This window comes from Scatophagus argus, chromosome 21, assembly GCF_020382885.2.
Source record: "Scatophagus argus isolate fScaArg1 chromosome 21, fScaArg1.pri, whole genome shotgun sequence".
NCBI lineage: Eukaryota > Metazoa > Chordata > Actinopteri > Scatophagidae > Scatophagus > Scatophagus argus.
The window spans coordinates 9,113,412-9,134,398 of record NC_058513.1 but is presented as its reverse complement, the minus strand read 5'-3'; the positions used below and the strand labels follow the sequence as shown (position 1 = coordinate 9,134,398).

The 20,987-nt window shown below is 42.9% G+C and overlaps 1 protein-coding gene across 3 annotated transcripts in view; it reads left to right on the top strand.

Moving 5' to 3' along the window:
- ntn2 (netrin 2) overlaps positions 1-20,780 on the top strand; it is a 43,226-nt gene extending 22,446 nt beyond the window's left edge. For all 3 annotated transcript variants that reach the window (XM_046377326.1, XM_046377325.1, XM_046377327.1), the window contains 5 exons: positions 3,905-4,093; positions 9,683-9,832; positions 12,480-12,533; positions 16,522-16,596; positions 16,692-20,780. In XM_046377326.1, the coding sequence (XP_046233282.1) occupies positions 3,905-4,093; positions 9,683-9,832; positions 12,480-12,533; positions 16,522-16,596; positions 16,692-17,077 (854 nt within the window). In that variant the 3' untranslated portion in view covers positions 17,078-20,780. The remainder of the gene's footprint in view (positions 1-3,904; positions 4,094-9,682; positions 9,833-12,479; positions 12,534-16,521; positions 16,597-16,691) is intronic.
- Positions 20,781-20,987: the final 207 nt, after the last annotated feature.

The following is a 20,987-nucleotide window of genomic DNA, read 5'->3' as shown; positions in this document are numbered from 1 at the left end:
GTGTTACCCCTGGTGCCCTGAGCAGGTGGCTGGAGCAGCCAGGCGGAACTCAGCCCAAACACACAGACACACTCCATACACACTGGTGCGCGCACACACATGATGGCAGGAGCCCATATAGCAGGGCCTGTTTGGCCAGGGGGGAGGGCACCCAAGGGGGGCTGCAGCAGGTCTGGATCGTGGCCTGGGCCGGGGGGAGGGGTGGGGGGTGGCGGCGGGTAGTGGTGGAAGAGCAGCCCTCCAATTTTCAAGGACCAATTTTAGCCATGGGATTTGGGTTTTGTACAGGCATCCAAAATCAATTGGCTGTGCTTACCGGTTTGGCTTTGGTGGAGCTGAAGGAAAAATGAGGGTGGATTTATCCCTGACATATGGAGGAGAACAGCGAAGTGGTGCACTCCACAAACACGCTTGCATTTTATTTGTTGAGCACAGTCTTTACGGGCCAATTTGTCATAGCACTCTTGACAGACCGGTCTGTGAGCTTGTTCAGAGCACATTTACTTGTTGAGGCACCTGCTTTGAAAGCTGGAATACAACAGCGAGGTGTTGTTCTGTTAATCGACCTTATTTGAAATATCCCCATTTTATCCCTGTACTTACATAAGTAAGCACCCCTGAGATCACAAAGTGAGATGTGTGCAAACTGAATGGAGGAAACACCAGATTAAAAAAAAAAAAAGACATTCACTCTACCCACCAAAATTTGCATTTGGCACTATTCATTAAGAATAGTGCAACTTTTCTCTATTTTCCTCGAGGTTTCTTGCTCCTCCTCCTCCATGCCCTCCTTTATTTTTGTCTCAGCATCCCTCTTTTTGCCAAGCCTGCAGCTTATGTTTGTTGTTCAATTTCCACGACAACATGAGGACCCAGATCTACACATCTTTGAATTGGGACACTGACCCATGAAGGAGATACATTGACTGGAGTATAGCCATGTCTTTGCCCACTTTCCACCACCCACAGAATTCCTCTCTGTGCCTAAATCTTTGTTTTTTTTTCCCCCCTCCAACAGATAAGAATTAGTGAATGTTTTTTGCAAGTTCACTAGTGAGCCTTTGATGTGTTAATGAATTGAAAAATGGCCTTCAACAGTGTTCAGTTATCCCCGCTGAGCCTAATTTGGGTGATGGGAGTGCTGTGGTTGTTGGGGGTGGCAGGTTTTGGTTGGAGGGTGTCAGCATGTATGTGTATGTGTGCACAAGCACTTCAAAACAAACTCATAAACATTCCACGATCTTTGGGCAGCTGCAGCTCTGTGCTGAACTTGCACACAGCATGTATATAGAAAACATACACACACACACATACAAACACTACTTCAGGCCATAAGTGTTTTTGGTTTACTTATTTTCTCACTAAGCTCAGATCATATTTACATTCACACTTTTCTTTTTTAGATACTAAACTCTTATTTCTGACAGGCACTAATCCTCTCACTGTCTGTCACAAAAAAAGCCACTCCCAGCTGTCACTGCTACACATGCAAAATCATTTAAAAGTTAAATTCTAGATCTTTCTCTACATTTTCCACACTTGAACATATCCTCTTTGATTTCGGACTTTGTTGGGCGATCTTGTTGCACAGCAGTAAATCGAGAAGACACCATACCTCGGTACCTCAGCTACGGAGAAAATGTGACCCATCGCTTTCATGTTCTGCTACAAGGTGTTAATGGACACAAGTGCTCACAGCTGTGTGTGTGTTTGAGACGCTTGATCATAATCATGGTTCCCCACCTCGCACGCCCCCACCCTCCCAGCAGCTCCAGCCGTTCACTGGAGTTACTGTATTTTTTGTCACATTCCCCTCAGAAGAAGGCTGTTTGCTGTGTACACACATTGGATACTGGGGCAGCAACACAAACACATGCACACAGTGACAGAACCAATCACAGCGTTGATAGGTCCCGGTTTGGTGCATTTTCCAGATCAAACTATGTCACTAAACATACTTTGATCTTGCTCAGTCCGACATTGTCATGCCATCTCAACTTTGCACAATACTCCTGTGGACAATCCTACAGGGTCAAAGGTCAGCCTTCATCTTGGGCTTACCGACTCATGAGAGCACAGCAAAAGACGCAGCAGTATCTCTATACAAACAGTACAGTGCTGCCTCAATATGAATCCATACATGAAACAGTATTTCATTAACTACAGAATTCCATACAAATTGGGCCACATAATAACCAGATGGAATTGGGAAACAGTCTGGGAATGTGCTCCCCCTGTTTTTTTCCAGGCTCTACAACTGGGCCTCTTTTCCAGCCTTGTGCCAGGCAACCCTCTCAGTGTGGATGGAGATTCATATTATTCACTGCTCACATATTGCTTCACTCGTGTATTCAAGTGATTATCCTCTCGTGAAAGAGCCATCAGTGTCATTAAGAGTCATTTTTCATCGACTTAAAGGAGCACATCCAACACTGCACAGATCATTGAGCTCAATGTAACTGCAGAACTGACCTTGGCTGCAGCTTTGTAATTAACACACTGGCATTAAAGGTATCAAACATCTAACTCTAGGCAAGAAAAAGCACATTTCCCCAAATTTTAAACTATTCTTTCAATAAAGGTGTGCAGCAAAATACAAAATAATGCCTTTAAGTTGTTTATCACCACCATAAATTTGAGCCCTGTATGGGCCATGGTGTTTAAGACTGGTTTCTTAGAACATGTCTTCCCAAAGAAACGCCAATGTCAAGAATGAGAAATGAGAACTAGAGAGGGAGAGAGAGAGAAGCTCGAATCCCATCTCCTTTCTCACCTCTGCCCAACTGGCCAATCACAGCATGAAGTGGGTGTGCATGTTGGACTATCCCTTTTGGAAAGTTCTGTAACTGCCTACTCAGGAGTCGCTCTATTGTACACAAAGCTACAGGCACAAACATAAAACCCTCCCCGTCCCTCAGCCAGTCTGTTTACTTATTCCTTATTGTTGTGTCTTATGCTATTCCAAACATCCATTGTTAGTGTATTTTTCTCAAACACCAGATTAAAGTTAATTAATATCACAGTCTGATGTGATCCCCTAATAATCCTGCTTTGCCATAACTGTTGATGTTTCTGGTCAAACAGCTCTGCCATTGTTTACCTCTTTCTAATTTATCTGTGGGTGACTTTGAACTGGAGTTGCGCTCTGCAGAAATGGTCTTTGAAGCCATGGCCAAGTCTTCAGGTCCCAGGTCTGACTCTGATTTAACCAGCAGAGGGTCTGAATCAAACTCTGTTAGACAAACAAGAAGGGCAGGTTTCTCATTAGGCTTCTCAAATGCAAACCCCACATGCAGAGAGTTAGAGTGCGTGAATAATGTCAGAGCTGCAGAGTGTGGTCTGATATAGAGGAATCAATGGAGAGAGACATGAAGGAATCAGCTGGATTTCAAGTGGAACTGGGAGAGTCTGTGAAGAGATATGTCCTCACTTCACATGTCCCATATATTGTGGCTCGCCTCATTTAGAAGACAGCGAGCTCGAGCCCATTCCTTTATCCGAATTGGTCTCCCTTTTAATAGATCTTAGGAGTCTTCACTCATCAGTGATTCATGAATTTAATGTCTCTCTTTCCAGTGATTAATAACTAATGGGCTGAGAAAAGCTGAATTCATTAATTATGAAATCGAGAAAATGAGCTCTGCAAATATCACTTTTGATTGATGAGCTCTGGAACAGCAGCCAAGCACACAGCCGCAGTGCAGATTATAAATTCATTACTGCCTTACTGGAAAATCTCCCCCAGTTCTCTTGTGATATGCACGATATATGCTTAACTGCAATGCACTCTCAATTCACGTTTAGACTCTGCAGGGTAAAATACCGTGAGGATGTTTATCCTACTCACGTTTTCCGTTGCAATCACAAAACTGGCAAAGTTAACATTCCCTCCTTCTGTCTGCAGCATGTAACTGCAACCTCCACGCCCGTCGCTGTCGCTTCAACATGGAGTTGTATAAGCTGTCTGGGAGGAAGAGCGGAGGCGTCTGCATGAACTGCCGCCACAACACTGCAGGCCGCCACTGCCATTACTGCAAGGAAGGCTTTTACAGAGACATGGCCAGGCCGATCACTCACAGACGAGCTTGCAAAGGTAAGATTCCCCTGCTGCGTGCGTGACTCGGTGTTGTGAGTTTGTTTGTTTGTAATAGTTGTTTGTCAAAGTGATATTTGATTCTAGACTGTAAGTGCTAGTTGCTGTGCTGTGTTCTCCACTGTACTTGGCAATCAAGCAGCAACTCTGTTCTCCAGGTGATTTGTCTTTGTCTTCATATACGATGGGTGATCACTCCTTGTACAGCACTGAAATCCCAGTTCTACTTCTGCTGTCAGAAACTTAAAACACAAGTTTTTTTTCTGGGAAAGAATTACTAACCGCACATGTTTACAACATGTAATGTGAAAACTTTCATGAAGGAGGATCAGTTTTGTGCCATATCAATCAGTAATAGAGTAGCAAAATGAATTTGTATTTATATAAAATGTTACTACTTAAAGCTCATTTGGCAATATGCTGTGGTAAATGTTTACAAAATGTTCAAACAAAAGCTGATTGAGATGTTCTAATCCTAATAATATTTGTGCAATCATGTCATTTCTGAAAAGTTTTAAAAGGAGTAACATGTTATGATTGGAAACATGCACGGTCGTGGCAACTATCACTAAAATATATCAGCACGTCTGACTTGCCATACCATACGAGAGAGAGAAACAAATTGAAACTATGCCCAAAGCTTTTCTGGCCGTCCCACCAAATTTTTCCCCAATACCACACACCACATAATATTATCACTTGACCAAGGCATTTCTCATGGAAACATGTATTTTACCCCTTTATTATTTCACATTTGCAGTGAATATTTTTCAGCCTGATATTATGCTGGACGCATTTCCCTCCTCTTGTTGGACTCAATGCAAAATCAACACCAGTTTTCTGTACTTGTTGCTCGGGAGAAAAAATATGCAAATCAGCAGTGGAGAGGGAGTGTTTTTGATTGTGTTGATCCTGATGAAGGTAAAGAATCACTTCCATAACAATTAAAAACAGCACTGATGGCAGCTGCCAGGGTTCATAGTCATGAAGATCCTTTGGTTGAAATTTCATGGCAAGAATCACCCACTGGCTTCCGCTCAGTTTTCCCTCTGCAGCCGACCCAAGCTGTAACTTAATGCCAGGAGGTTAGAAATGGCATGATATTAGTTGCGCTGAGATGTCGAGCCATTCATCATATAATGGCAAAAACTCCAGTGACATGATCGCATACCTTAAAACTTAAGTCATTTGACCTGCTACTGCACCAAAACATTGACAGAAAGAGATGTGTCTCGATCCTTACAGGAAATCAGCCCTGAGACGTGTGTTCCCTATGTGCAAATTGTTCCCTCATCCTCCATTTCCTGCAATACCTGGAAGTGTGATGCTCACATACACAGACACACACATACGCAAACACACACACTTCAGTGCCCTGACACTGCAATTTGTCCTTATCAAAGCCTTATGATCAGGTGGTAAACAGTTTGTATCCCTGCCTCACAAAGGCCCCAGACCTAACGGAAATGAAAGTTAACGTCTGAAAACGCCGCTGAGCACCTGGCTCCATGATTGATCAGAGCAATTCCACAGCTTTCAAGGAGCCGTCATTTTCCTTTGCCTCAGCCTTTTCTCACTTTTTTCGCCTCCATCTCCTCCATGATTATTTATAGCCACTATCTCTTCTTCTCCTCCCGCTTCTGATTTCTATCTCCCTGACTATCTAACCTTTTGTCTTTCTCTCTTCCTTTTACCATGACATCTATGATTGTATTTTTCAGTCTGGATTGTTACTCTCATGCATGTTTTATCTCCATATGCCGGGGTCGAGACAGAGGTCATGTGGTGTATGGCTGAACCGGGCGAGGGGGGTGAATGTCACGTCTGAAATGGAGTTACACCAATAAAATACAGGTGTTTTCTAAAGGCGAGACTGGAGTGGGGAGGGCTGGGGGCAGCACAGGCTCTCAGAGGACAAATAGGCCATGTCTGTTTCTAATAAGACCTACTCTGCAGATGGGTGCCTGTACACAATCTGAGTACAGGCACCCATCTCAGTATGCGAGGAGGAGTAACCACCTTTCTCCTGCCTCCAACACCACTTATCTCCCGTGTACAGATAACACACACTTTGTCTTCCCTGTTAAGTATGGGCCTCTAGCCTCCAGCAGCCCTTTATAATGTCACATGCATTAGAATAGTCAGCAAAATGAAAGAAATATGGCAATCACCACATGGCCTGCCTACAGTATGAGAGGTCTTCAGAATACAAGGTTTTTATGTGAATTCAAGGCGTACACCTGGTATCCGTTGACCACAAGGAACATTGATAAAAGGCATTTAAAATGAGGCTATGGTCCATACGAAGCAGAGCCAGCCAACATAAACCACATTGGTCATTTGTCTCAAATATCTGTCTGATGCGGGGCAGGAGGATATTTGCTGTCAGAAAACACTGTACAGTAAGTAATTTTAGAATAGTAATACAGCACCTGGCCTCTTATAGCAGCATGAAAATGTGATCCTTGAGGGCAAATAACACCATTTTCATGTAATTAGTATCAGGTTTAGCCAGACTTGTGAATGTGTACGTGACCAGAGTAAAGCCAGAGAATCAAGATCTTCATCTTGGATGTGAGAGTGGAGCTGTGCTATTGCTATTGACAGACTCAACTTAGCATTATTATCTCAAATGCTGAAATAATGCATCTCTTAATTTAATAATGCATACCAATGACTAATATGTGTTTTTAATTTAATATGATATATATTTTGCCCCCACCCCCTCCTTTTAGAGGTCAGCAAATGCCTTTGGGGCATTCAGTCAGTCAACAGTTTGAAGAAGACAGTGAAGAAGAAGAAAACTGTTAAATCCAAAGCAATAAATTATGCTCAATTTGAGTGCACAAATTACTAAAACATGCACATATATTAATCATACAAGGCTAGAAATGCATAATTTTTACACTTGTTTTGATGATTTATTTTTACAAGTAAATTGCCAACAGAACATAACTGACTTAGAAAACACATTCCCTACAAAGGGTACAAATAATACCACCCCCTCCAAATGTGACATCTGTTAATAACTGCTGACAAAGAGCAGTCCTGGCAAGGACTTTAACCCGGTATGCACACATGCACAAGGTAACACGAATGCCTGTCAAAGGACTACAAATCCCAGCAGAGTACCTGTCACGTCTGCAGGCACAAAAGGCTTGAAAAGTCATCAACCTCTGAGGACGTTTTTACTGCTTCTTAACCGGCCCGAGCCCCTGCACATAAAACTTCAGACAAACAGTTCAAGGAGGAGAGCTGGGGGTGGAGATTGACACCAACTACCCCCATCCTGGCTCTCGCAGCCCATTCAAATCTGGCAGTTGCTGGTTGTTTACTGAACAGTGTGGACATTGGCAGTAAACTCTGATGTCTTAACAGCCTGTGATTGTTTAGAAGGGAAGTGAGAACGTCTAACATTACTTGCGTATTGTTCATACTGAGCGGACTGAGTTGATAGCTTGTGCCTTGAAAACAATGGCCGCATGTCTCGGCAGGCATGACAGACCAACTCCAGACTTGTGTTAGACAGATCACATAGCCGGGGGTTGGGGGTATCTCAACATGTGGCTTGGATGCATCATTTTACAGGCAAGAATAAACCTCCCGGATATATTATTTTGATAGTGTTAGCTTATTTACTTTCCAGTTGAACAGCAAAACAATTTCTCAATCATCACCTTAGCTAATCTATGCAAAATATACACGATCAACGTCAGTGTGTTAGATCTCATTTGCATATCTAAGAGAGGTTTAGAGGTGAGTATACATGTTACATAGTTGGCACAGGACAATGAAAAAGTCCAGAGACCCTTGTTGACTCAGCCCTGCGTCTTACCCTGACATATGCAGATGTGTATCCCCTTTAGGTCAGTCAGTCAGGTTTCCTGGTTGGGCCTGCGTGACTCAAATGGTGGGGATTTTGCACGGACGCTGAAACAACAGATTTACGTCTCTATGCACAGCTTCAAACAGAGCGCAGCCACTTTGACACCTGTGGACTGGTTGGCCCTGCCGGAAAAGGCAAATGTGTTTCTGAAGATCTGAGCCGCAGCTAATCCCTCCCAACCCTGCTGCCAGACCCACACGATCACTCTTGGGTCAGTTTCAGCCATTTAAACCCTCCGTTTGCCCAGTCAACAGGTGGTAGGGTCCTCAGGCTCCCCTCTGTTGTAGCAGCGAAAAAATGTGCGGCACAAATAAACACATTCACAGTTCCGTCTAGTGCTGGGAAGAAGCCGTGGCATGTTAGCAGCTGCCTTTCTCTGGCATACCCTGTAACAAACTGTCGGGTTACAGGGTTTTTCCCCAAAGTGTAATTTTGGCCTTTCTTGTCTTTTCTTGATAAGCTCGGACAATTACAGCTATTGTGTTACAGTTGAGACACTCTTAAGTTTGACTCAGTAATTTTGCACTCACCTGTGCCTGTTTTCCAAAAAACTGTGCCGAAAATAAGAAAAAAAAAAAGCCAGAATGTTCACCTTGCATTTCATGTTTGTTATATTTTTGCCAGCATGTCAGATTTCTTAACTTTTCTGTCCGCTTGTTTTATTACAGACAAAGAATCTCAAATTTGAAACCTCTGGAGCCTGCTAAAGATTTTTAAAAAAATTCTTCCTTTTGTTTTGATATGTCAATGATGTGTTTGTCTGGTTGGATTGCTGTGAAATGTCAAGTATGCGTTTATTACTTAAAGAAGAAGAGTTGGAGTAGTCACAGTTTGGTTAGATACACTGTTGTTTATGCTGCTGAGCACACCAGAGGCTCTGTTTGAACTACACTGAAGGGCCGTGTCTCTCTCGCGCTCTCCACATTTCTCTTCAGTCCTCCCCTTCACTTCTCACTCTTTAATATTTTGCTTCTCCCTCTCTCTGTCATCCTCTCTAACATCTTGTAAAGCTCTCTCGGAAGGTTTCGGACAAGCAGGCCAGCACATGTATTTAACAGGTCTTTAAACCAAAAAAATAATTTGCTTAGAACCAGCAAAACTCATAAAAGCTTTGCCAAATCGAGGTGACCGGAGCATTGCTTGTTGCTGTTGGCATTTACTGGGCATCGACTGAACTTTCGGGAAGTGATGAAACAGCATGGCGTGTGTCACCAGGCAGGCACCAGGCTGCACACAGCATTTAGCAGAGCGGAAACGAGAGGAAGGCACAGTGTGCTTTTCTGGGTCTCCTGACAGTGATGCACCACCCCATCCTCCTCTTAGTCTTTCTTTTATTTTATTTGTTACATATTTTCTCACAGAAATTCTCCTCACTCGCTGAATTTTTCTTTCTCTCAGATGCACATATAGTGTTCAGTTCAATCCCAAGCACGTAAGACTCGAGCACCATGAAGTCCTAGTCAGACATTCAGCCCTAATGCATATCTGTCGTCTGTTGGCAAAAACAAAGAATGCCAGATTTAACCTGATACCCTGCAGAGACTCCCTCATATAATAAAGAATAAGCCACTGTGGTTTTTTTTTCAACAAGTTTAATGAATTAACAATATTAACAATATATCCAATATTCTCTCTCTCTCCCTCCCTCCCTCCCTTATTTCACAACCCTCCCCCTTCACACCTGTCCGTGACCCCCACCCCAGCTTGTGACTGCCACCCAGTGGGAGCAGCAGGCAAGACGTGCAACCAGACTACAGGCCAGTGCCCCTGCAAGGATGGTGTCACTGGCATCACCTGCAACCGCTGCGCCAAGGGCTACCAGCAGAGCCGCTCACCTGTGGCCCCCTGCATCAGTGAGTGCATACACAACAACCACGCAATGCACTGGCCACTGATGTCTTCAACTCGGCCAATTTATCAACCTGTCAGTGCGTCACCACATGAAACTGTAGAACACTGAGTAGCTCCATTGTGAAAAACATAACAAAAGGCATAATACATAGTTACAATCAAGTCACGATCTGCACTAAATGCAGAACATACTAAAACCATGGAGATTACAGAACATAATTGAAAGCACACTTCTCTGTAGCCTAAAGTCATTCTGGCCTTCTGACAAGCACACCCAACCCGATCACTGCACTGCATATACAGTACACAGTACATGTGTTGTGTGGGTTTGCATGGCCACTGAAAATGCAATGATAATTTCATAGAGAACAGCCCAAAACATGTGTGCAAACAAGGACCCAGCCGTCAGGCTAAACTGAAATGTGATATTTGTTTAAGTGCAAGTTAGTGTAAAGCTGGTAGTGTGACAACTCAAGACTTGATTATTATTGCTCCACTTGGTGTCAGCATACAGTATATGACATATAGTGTGTCTGTGTGTGGGCGTGTTATACGCACGTCGACTACACCAAGTTTTTAATTTCCTGTGACAAACGAGTATGTGTGCATATGGATTATGAAATTTGCCAGTGGCCCAGCACATGCAGAGGGTAAGAAGGCAACTTTCCACCACACTGTGAACCAGGCAGTAAGAGCACACACTGGGCACACTCACAAGACAGCCTCCACCAAATGAAACTGTGACACCCAGTGCTGTACCAGGCTGTGCCACATGCCGCCATGTTGTTCCTCTCACATGCAGCTTCAGAGCAGATGGCAGATTGGTGAGAAGGAGAAAACAACTGTGGTCATGGATGGCAGACCCCACTCATTTCAGTGCCACTGAACCAACCAGTGACATCAAGAAGGATTATGTATGTGCATTTGGGTTCAATTAATCAAAATGTTATTGAAATTGCAGTATCCAAATCACAGGGGCCTCATTTTTTCACAAAGGTGAAAAAAGGTCACAACATGCCACTGTAAATGAAGCACTGTGGTGCTACAGAGACGCTCAAATCACATTCTCCTTTGGTAAGGGTCCAAAGCTTACATCACCATCATTTTTGGATTTTTTTCCTGTAAAAAAATGATTGCAAAAAGGACCATCAGCACTAAAATAACTACTCATATTGCAATCACAAAATCTCTCAATTTTTTTTTCCTTATCGTTCAGCCCTAATGTGCATTTAAGTACATGCACACATTTGGCTCCATTACAGATAGTATTAATGACTACTGTGTGTGTCAATATGGCCTCATGGTGGGTATCTTACCTCCTATTCAGGCTCCCAGACTCCATGACAGAAGACAAGCCCATTAAGCAGCCAATTAGTATGATGGCAGCAGCCCTCATCTGAATGATCCTTTCATCAGCTGTCTGTCTTCACAAGATGTGGCAACAAGGGCACACGGACACAAAGTGTCTTCTAGCAGCTGCGCCTGCCTTCGCAAAGCTCCATGCCCTTGTTTGTTTTTGCTGGCGGGGTGTCCATAATTTCAGAGGGACAACTGCTGCGTTTGCCTCAAAACAGCTTTCCAACAACTCCCCCACCCACCTCCTGCCAACACACTCCCACTCGCTTGGTTCAAACCGTCAACCTCCAAATCCAATCAAAAGCAGATCCTCTGGGTGGATGCTAAGCAAGCGCTCCAGTAACTTTGTTTACAGTAGAAGCAGAGGGCCCGTTGTTAGCATTAGCATTTGTATTGGAAAATTGCATACAATTAGAAGTCCTGGAGGAATTCCACGAGGCACTTTTTAGAGTAGCCAGCGGGCACAGCCAGGGAGGGCTGCATCTGTCTCAAGACGGTCCAACCAAAATTGCTCCCTTGCCATCTGTCCATCTGCCTATACAAGCTTGCATGGAGATTACACAGCAGTGTCAACCCAGCATCTGTTAGGGGAAGACAAAACTAATCTGGTGCAGCTACCTTTCCATTTTAATCAGTGTGTCTCCAAGAATCAACTTCTGTCTCCTGTGTATCGTGTAGCGACTTTGAATGGACTGAGTTCTCCATATTGGATTGCTGAGTGAATTTTGTGTTGCATCTACTGGGTTAAAACTTGAATTTTGTCTTGTACCATCCATTCTTTCTTCCATGTATGCTGTCTTAGGATCTTTCATTGTATTCCTTCACAATGTCGGTACAACCACCACATTAGTCTGTGGAATGCATGGTTTATTTGAGCCTGTCTTCCCTCTCACCACCAATAAGTATCGCTGTCAGTCTGTCAGTGTGTACCTACCATGTCTGTCTGCAATTCCCCAAGTGTTTTCATGTGCATAGCTGACGATCTGAATCTGCTGCACGATAACCCGGGTATTTTTTCTTACTAGATTTGGAGAGCAAAGACACTTTCTAGGTCTCCTCAGTTCTAAGCTTATCCTGCATGGCCTTTTGTTGGTGTATTGATATATTCACTAAACCTTCCCATAGCCACACTTTGGAATTATTTTTAATGAATTCAGACATACAGTACTTAATTTCTTTGGCCACACGTGCAGTCTTAGCAGGATTACAGCCAAATCACTTAGACCATACTTGAAAGGTAGGGATTTACATTTGACCAGTGAAATAACTTTGCATTTTTTGTGTGCGTTTCAGAAATCCCAGTGGTCAACCCCACAGCTGTGGTGAGCAGCACAGAGGAACCAGCAGGTTAGTATACATTCTCTGCACCTCGCCCATAAGCACCACTGCTTTATGAGAGGAACAAAAACATATTTTTTAATATTTCTGGACTTGAGTTTTAAGGAGTGGAATAAATATTAATGAAGGGTGGGTCCCGTCTTTTGAAGTTCTGCAGAAAGAACGAGTGCACAGGGACCTGCAGAATTATTCCATTGTCTTAAAAACCTGTGTCCTTGGCCCGGTTTCTCCCACCGCTAACCTCAAGTTAGTGGAACCGTGCTGCGTTCAAAATATGGCTGCAGCTCAAAGCCAAGGACAGCAGATAGACAGGTGATTAGTTAAAGTTTAGCTGGGAGATACAGTAGAAGGGAGAGTTTTGAGGCGTGAAAGAAGTGTTGGCAAGTGACTGGGGGGAAATTTGTTCAGTCTCTCCCTCCAACTGTCCAATTTAGGCTCCGGTCAATTACCCTGCCCTTATTTTTCATTCTGTCTGCGGCTGTTTGATTTGAATGGTGGTGTTGATTTGGAAATGTTGATTCATTAGTGGGTTTACTACATATATCATCACTCGGGCTGTAGACTGTACCCCCCACATTGCCACTGATACTTTACTGCACTATTCAAAGCATATAATTTTATTATTTTTATGTCTTTTTCCTAGTACTAATAATATATATTGTCAGAAAGCTCACTGCAAATTACACTTTTGACTTTTAGAAGCCTCGCATTTCAAAGGTTAAATTCACAGTTTGAGGGTTTGAGTTATAGGGTTAACAATGTGGCTAATACTGACTTCACTTCCGTTCTAAATCCTATAGTACAGATTGAATAAATAGCTGTACATTAAAGAAATAATTCAGCATTTTGGTAATAAACTTATTTGCTTTCTTGCCAAGAGTTATATGAGAAGATTTATACCACTTATGCACATATCACTCATTTATGGCAAATATTGTACTGTAAAGACTGGAAAAAAAATAAGTTGAGAAATAGTGTGTCTCTCTCACACACTACACTTCAGATAAACAAGATATAAAGATTTTGTGACCTTTTTGTACAGAGCCAGACTACCTGTGGCTCCATATTTATTACACAGACATCAGTGGTATCTTCTCATCCAACTCTTGGCAAGACAACAAATAAACACGTTTCCCGAAATGTTTACATACTTCCTTTAGATCGATATTTACAAGAGTTTTTTTCACGTTTGCATTTTGTTTTTCTCATGTACAACTTCTCTCGTTCTGTTTCCTCTCATTACTTGGGCCTCTGAGCCTTTCTGAAAACAAAAAAATAAAAAGTCCAGTCCTTTCTTGTGTTTACTACTTCCCTGGGAAAAGGTTACAGGGTCTAAGAAAACAAGAGTTGTTGATCGCCAATTCACCTCAGGCTCTACCAAATGCACCAGAGCATTTCCCCATCTTTCTCCTTCCTAAATTACCATAGAACAAGCTTCGCCATCAGAAACCTAAAGCCCCAAAATGTTTTTGTGTAAGGGGCGGTGGATGCAATTTGTCCTTGTCATGGCACAGAGAGAGGGGCTCCAGAGAATGAGGGCATCAAGAACCCCGGAGCCAATTGTGAGTGTTTTCAGAGGGCCAGTCTTCTGGGTCAGTGGGCGATTCACCGAGAGCTTTGCCAGGTGAACAGCCAGCAGTTAGTGACTCTTCATGGGAAAGCACACGCAATCCTCTCAGCCAGCGTTTCATCTCTGATACCTTTAGGGTAACCACAGCGTATGCCTTACGCACTAGCACACCCACAATGGTGGTGATCTAATGAAATCCATTCACATCTCATACCAGTGCATGCCTGTCACAGTTGCATGTGCACTTAGCATGATAATGATCTGCACATGAAACCACACACTCACTTTTAATGAAAACGACTTTAAGCAAGCTATGATATCAAGTATCATTTATTCAAAGTCTGTGATTAATCCGTCCATCCACGCGTACACCTCTGCAGCCATTCACATCTACACCTCCACTCATCATTTTTTTTAAAGTCACCCTGTCTCGCAGTTATTGGAAGCTGCCATCTGCTCTCTCTTTCTCCATTTCTTCCCTTTTCTCTCCTCTCTCTGGCTAATAAAATCTCCAGCGCTGTGATATACAGCCAAGCCTCCTGGACATTTTTATGGGCTCTTTGGTCCCCTGTTTCTTCCCTCCTTCCATTGCTCTGTCCGTCCTTCCCCAAAAACTGAACAACGCAACACCCTACTCTCATGCAACCCAGAAAGCATAATTTCTCTCTCTCACGACCATATTTTTTTTCTAATTGGGGCATTTCATGTCCAGCAATTTTATTTGGTTTTCTTTGGGGAGCAACATGACTGAATGGTTTTCCTTTTGAAGGCAATGAGAGGCCTGACCGCAGATATCAGCACAGTTACCAGCATGTGGTTTTTCAGTTTCATGCCCCTGACATTCCAGGCGAGCAGCATGGTCAGCTTCTCATGCCCATTCACTCAAACTTACTAGAGCCATGTTGGAAAATGAGTTTCTTGGCATTCTCTGCATTTAAAGTCCATCATCTTCATAATTTTTCCTTGTCCTTCTCATAGTTTTGTAATTGAAATAAGTGGATCCAAAATTCTACGGTTCATAAAATCCAGTGGCATCAAGTCAAGTACGGTAGAGCCTTGCTAATGATCAACAGTGTCTCTTTCTTTCTTGTCACGGCTCCAGTAGCAGTATAGTTACCATGAGCACAACTTAAAAACAGTGTAGTACTAAAGTTGTAACGCTTTCATCTGTTTTTGAAAGGTGAAATTAAGTTTGTTTTCTTTGCTCCCAATTTCCTCTGCTCTCAGCTCATGGAAAACATATTTTCCAAAAACAAGAAGGTTTTTTCATTGAGATAACCAAGTAAATATTTCAGGTTCACAAGAAACAAACCATGGTAAATTATTAGTTACATGTAATTACGTTACGTAATTATCAATATTCCTTTACACTGAAGGTAAACTTTGAGACAGAGTGAAAAAACATGAGGCTACAGACAAGACAGGCAGTTGCTTTGAAAGTTAGATTGATAAGTTAGGGCAGAATTATTTCCACTGTAGTTTCCATGTTTGTGTAACTGTGTGATGAAGGGTTGGCCTAAAAAAGACATTCATTGACACACGACAGCTCAACCAAACCAAGGTTGGTTTTAGAGTCAGTCAAGAAAAGAACTGAGATAGGTCACTCAGCCAAGAGGTCCATTTTAACTGTCACAACCGTAATTATAACACCTCATCACTGACGGCTCCACCTATGAGTGGTCAGTAGAGGTCATCTGTCCAATGTGTGGTCTCAGTCGTCACGCTGGCAGCCAAGGTCTATTCACATACATCCAACCATGACCTGCTTCCACTATGCTCTGTCTTTTCTCAAGATCCCAGAAAACATGTCAAACTGAACACTTTTACTACTCTGGTATGTTTCACTTGCCTCCCAGCACTGGCTGTTGCTGGGGTTTGATGTGTGATTTGTCTAAGTTGTATTTTAGCACACTAAAACCAAACTAGGCTCAACATTATTCAACCTGCTCCAGTTTCCCTTGCAGCTTTTGGCCCTGCCAGTGACTATATATTTCAGTGAGGCCAAATGTGAATATGAGCATACTCGCCACAGACTTCTAAAGCTTTACAAGTACAACAAACTTGGCCTGTGTGCATGTGCAGAAATAGACTCATAGTAGAAACAGGCGCATATAGATTTATTTTGATGCTGCGGAGTGCTTTTATTGGTGGTTTCACAGTACTTAACAGCTCACAGTGTTCAGTTGCACATACTTTGCATCACAGATGTGCAGGTGGCTATTTTTGTGGTACTAGAGCACCACATAATGCACTATGAAATGGTGTGATATAATCCTAAAATGTAACCTTTTGGCAACGATTCAAATTTCAAGTGTGTAAGTGTCCCATTATGTGTGTAATTTGAGTGTCAGTAAGTGTTGTTAAGAAGATCCTTGGAGTTACAGCCTGCACTACAGGAGTGAACGGAGGTTGTTTTTGTGTTCACAGATTGTGAGTCATATTGCAAACCAGTTAAGGGCAACCTGAAGATCAACATGAAGAAATATTGCAAGAAGGATTATGGTAAGAGAGGAGAATTAATTATTTACCATAATTAATAAATTCACTGTGCTGAGAGTATTGACCTCAGTGTATTTTTTTCATTAATATGTCCTCAGCGGTCCAAGTGAACGTGCTGGACATGGAGACAGTGGGGGACTGGGCTAAGTTTTCGGTTAATGTGGTGTCTGTGTACAAGAGCCGCGGCGAGCCTTTGAAGAGAGGCGACAACATCCTGTGGGTGCACATGAAGGATCTAGCCTGCAAATGTCCCAAGATCCAGATGAGCAAACGATTCTTGGTAATGGGCGGCAGCGACGGTGGGACGGGCACAGGGGCGGGGCCGGGGGTTGGGCCTGGAGCGGGAACCACCGGTCCAGGGGCAGAGCGCGTGGGCCTAGTGGCTGATAAGAACAGCTTGGTGATCCAGTGGAGGGACGTTTGGACGAGACGCCTGAGGAAGTTCCAGCGCAAAGAGAAGAAGGGGAAGTGCAGCAAAGCGTGATGGGAAAGCAGCCCTACCTCTCCCTCCATCACCCACCTTCGCTGACTCTTACCCAGTCATCTCCTTCTCCTTCCCCCTGCATCCTTTGTCTTCCCCCATCATGGGAACACTGCACATTAGAAAGACTGCATGTACCCTACCTGTTTTAAGGACCACATTTTGTGTATATTGTATAATTATTTTCCTTTTTATTTTTCAAATTTGTCTTTATGTCAGTTGTCTTTTTTGTCCAATTGGTTTGCCTTAAAAAGGGACCATTAAAAAGGGTATAAATTGTAGACAAAAACAGACACCATTCCCTCCCTTCAACGACGACAGCAGAAATGTCCACTCATCCTCGAACTGCGACCCCCCCCCCCCCATCATCAAGACTGACCATTTCCTGCCACTTTGTTTGACATATAAGAACACCAGTGCTCACACTTCACATACGTATATGAGGATTTTATTCAGTGTTTGTCACTCCGGAGAGACTGACTGATTTCAGCAACAAGACAAGCTGCTTATCCTCAGCTTGGCCTCTTCCTCACATTTCATTTTTGAAACAAACTCAACATTGATCAGCATGAGCTGTACCATCTGACAACCTTTCAACATTTGCTGATAAAATGTTCATAAATAAATGGGCCTACTTGCTTCAGGTCTCTGCAGTAACTTCTACAGACAGTAATTAAAAACTCTTGTCCTGTGAGGAACCAAGGGCTCCCTTTGCAGGGACATTTTCCACAGCAAACCTCAGTCTCACCACCACTGCTGCTGCCACCAGACAGCCCTCACAGAATGAACTGCTCATGTAGGCTGTTATATCTGCAAGTATTTGATGCCACTGCTCATAGTAGGGTTTATATGCTTTGTGTGGCTACGTTTTATCTCATTCATCCATATCCCACCCATATCCTTATTTGAGATGGATCTTGTTGTTTCATTTTAGGCAAAAGAAACCCTTTTAGCATGTGTGAGTCACATTCCAGGCCTCCGGGGCTGTGCCTCTTCACCACTATTCCCTCTCATGAGTGGTTTATAAAGTCATGTATCACCATCATGACTCATTGCTTGTCACTTTTTCTGGAAGAAAGATTAAGCGGTGTGGACAAATGGCTGGAATTTCAGAACAATACCAATATTTCCAAGGAGACTTCATGGATAATGTCTTCCGCTTGGTAGTGGCCTTCCAGATGTTGCTGTGTGGCCAATGTCGTTTTTTTTGTATTTAAATGTCTGAACCTTTTCCTGATGTGTCTGGTGACTGGCAGGCTTTTGTTTGCCAAAATAAGAGATTGAAACTAGAGTTCCTTTTCATGCAGTAAAAAAGAAAACAAAGTCGGATAAACAACATAGTCATGTTTTTCTCTTGCATATTTTGACAAAATGAATGAGGCTGGAAAGTTTTTAGCGCTCACTGATTGTATTATGACATGAGACGATCATATTTCATTCCTCATGTGCTTTGTTATGTTTGCATGTTTGTGGTTTTTGCTGGTCCATCAAAATCTTACAGTGAGCAGAGCAAGAACTAAACCATCATGAGCACCGAGATCCAAAGCAAAACTTCCCAAGTCATCTTATCCCACTTGCGCACCCTAGCACAGTCCCTGTCATCCTTTGCCAAATAAGCATAGTCAGTTTTTAAATTCGATTAAAAGACTATGGAAGACAGGACCGACAAAAACCACAGAGAGACCTGACTGGTGGCTCTCTAGCTTTTTATCTGCCTTTTGCTGTTATTACATTTTGTAAAGCACATTACGATTTATTTAAATAGAATACAAGATAAACACACAGTTTCGAGGGGCACATCAAACTAGCATAGCAGTGAGTGTGCTGACAGGCATGTCATGCTAGCTAGTGGTTACGCTCCTCTGGCTGCGGTGGTATGTTTGGTTTGTCATTCTTCCAAAAGTGTCTCTCCTCCGCTCTTTTCTATGTGTCAGCCACCATCCTCCCCAAACTCTTTTTAACCCATTTTGCATGTTGAGTATTCAGTGTTTTAGATCAGTGACAGCACAGAATGAGGATGCCAAAAACTGCTCAGTGGCGTTACTGTACTGCACTGTAGTTCTTGTTTTCACGTCTCCTGAGAATGTATGTCAAACTGTGAAGAACACACTCACACCAGTGTATGGGGTGATTGTAAGTGTTTTTATGAAATAATGTCACCAAGCCTGAGAATGTGGACACCATGACAGTTATTATAAACTATGAAGAGGCCTAGTTCTCGTTCAAATGATGGTGAATCTTCATGCCATGCATCTGTCTATCTCATTATGACATTTTCATTTTCTAATCCAAAAAACAACTCATAACCAAAATAAAGTTATCGCCCACCATGATTTCTGGTGTGTTAAAGAAGAAGGACAAGAAAAAAGTTTTGATAGCGCTATGCCCAAGGGCACAATTCCCACTGTTGGAATTTCAAAATTTACAAAAATGCAGAACCAAACAGTTAATTATTTGCATGTTGGCCTGTGTGACAGGTGGTGTTAAAACCACACCAGTCTCCTCACCATGGCATGTGAGTGTGGTATGACACGTTATGATGGATGGTCAAAATACGTGCCCGTGAGGCCTCTATGGCACTCCACTCCTTAACTTCCAAGCACACTCATGGAGGCACTGCAGCGTCCATGAATATCTTTTAGATTTGTCAACGTAGAGTTGATCCTTCTTTTCTGCCCATTGGCTCTCTGTTTTCCTCGTCTTAAGTGCCCACCCTGAAGGTTGGAATAAGAAGTAAGAGTGAGCCAGCTGTTGTTTGGAAATGGAAGCTTAATCTTATGAAAGGTATTTAGTGAGCTTCATACGGAGAGCCTTCCTGTTGTTTTATGTTAACAAGCCCAGCAGCCCCCCCCCCCCCTCGCAGCCTTTATGGCATTCACAGGTGTGTGTGTGTGAGTGTGTGTGTGTGTGTGTGTGTGTGATTAACCCTACCTAAATAAACAAGTGATATGCACATGAACTGAACGTACAGAGAGATGAGACGGCTCTCATGTGAAGGCAGACTTTTTGGGGGTGACAAAGTTTCTCAGTTCTGCCACTGTTTAAGGTTTGTCTGAACAGCCTATGATGAAGAATTATCACTTACATTTTTTAGTCTGATTCCCACTTTTTTCCTGTTTCACTTCCATCTTGCCTTGTTTAATAAGTTTTGACACATTTTTATAATGTTGTAAATATGTACTGAACTGCCTCTGCCATTTATGTTGTCTTTTGTAAAGCGTCACTTGGCCTGGGATGACTCACGTGTATGGATGTACAAACCAGATGATGTTATATGGATGTAGAAACCAGAAACATATGCTTTTGTGATCACAACCAGAAGATGTGGTTCAGATGTTACACAGAATGTATTCCTTTTGGTTTTATGTTGTTTCCACACAACAACCGCCCAATTGTAAATGACTTTGAGGAAAATTGAGTAAAAATGTGACACGGGCTGATTGGACCCTCTGCTTTTCCCACTGAGGTACAGACAGAAACTGACACAACAACTCAATGCTTTCTGTTACATTACTGTCCTGGGAATAATGCTGCACTCATGCAAAAATTGCCCACCTACCTTTCTTGGGGAACCAAGGGAATCTTCCCTCATTTCAGTCCTGCTCTTTACTTCTGTTATATTAAAGTCCTTGTACATTTTCCTCTGAGGCAATGAACCACTGACTTTTTAATCTAAATGATAAAAAAATAAATTATTAGTTAATGAGCTGTGTGGTGTGTTGCTCATCTGTCTCTATAATCGTAGTCATTAGCCTGAGCTGTGGAAATAATATCAAACTGATATGTGTGTGCGTTTCCCATTGGAAAGTATGCTCACGCACAGTGGGTGTTGCTCCGGTGTGTTTCCACTCACAGGGGCTAGACTGGGGGAGAATATTGGGTAGAGCAGTTCCCCTCCTCTATGAACAAACCA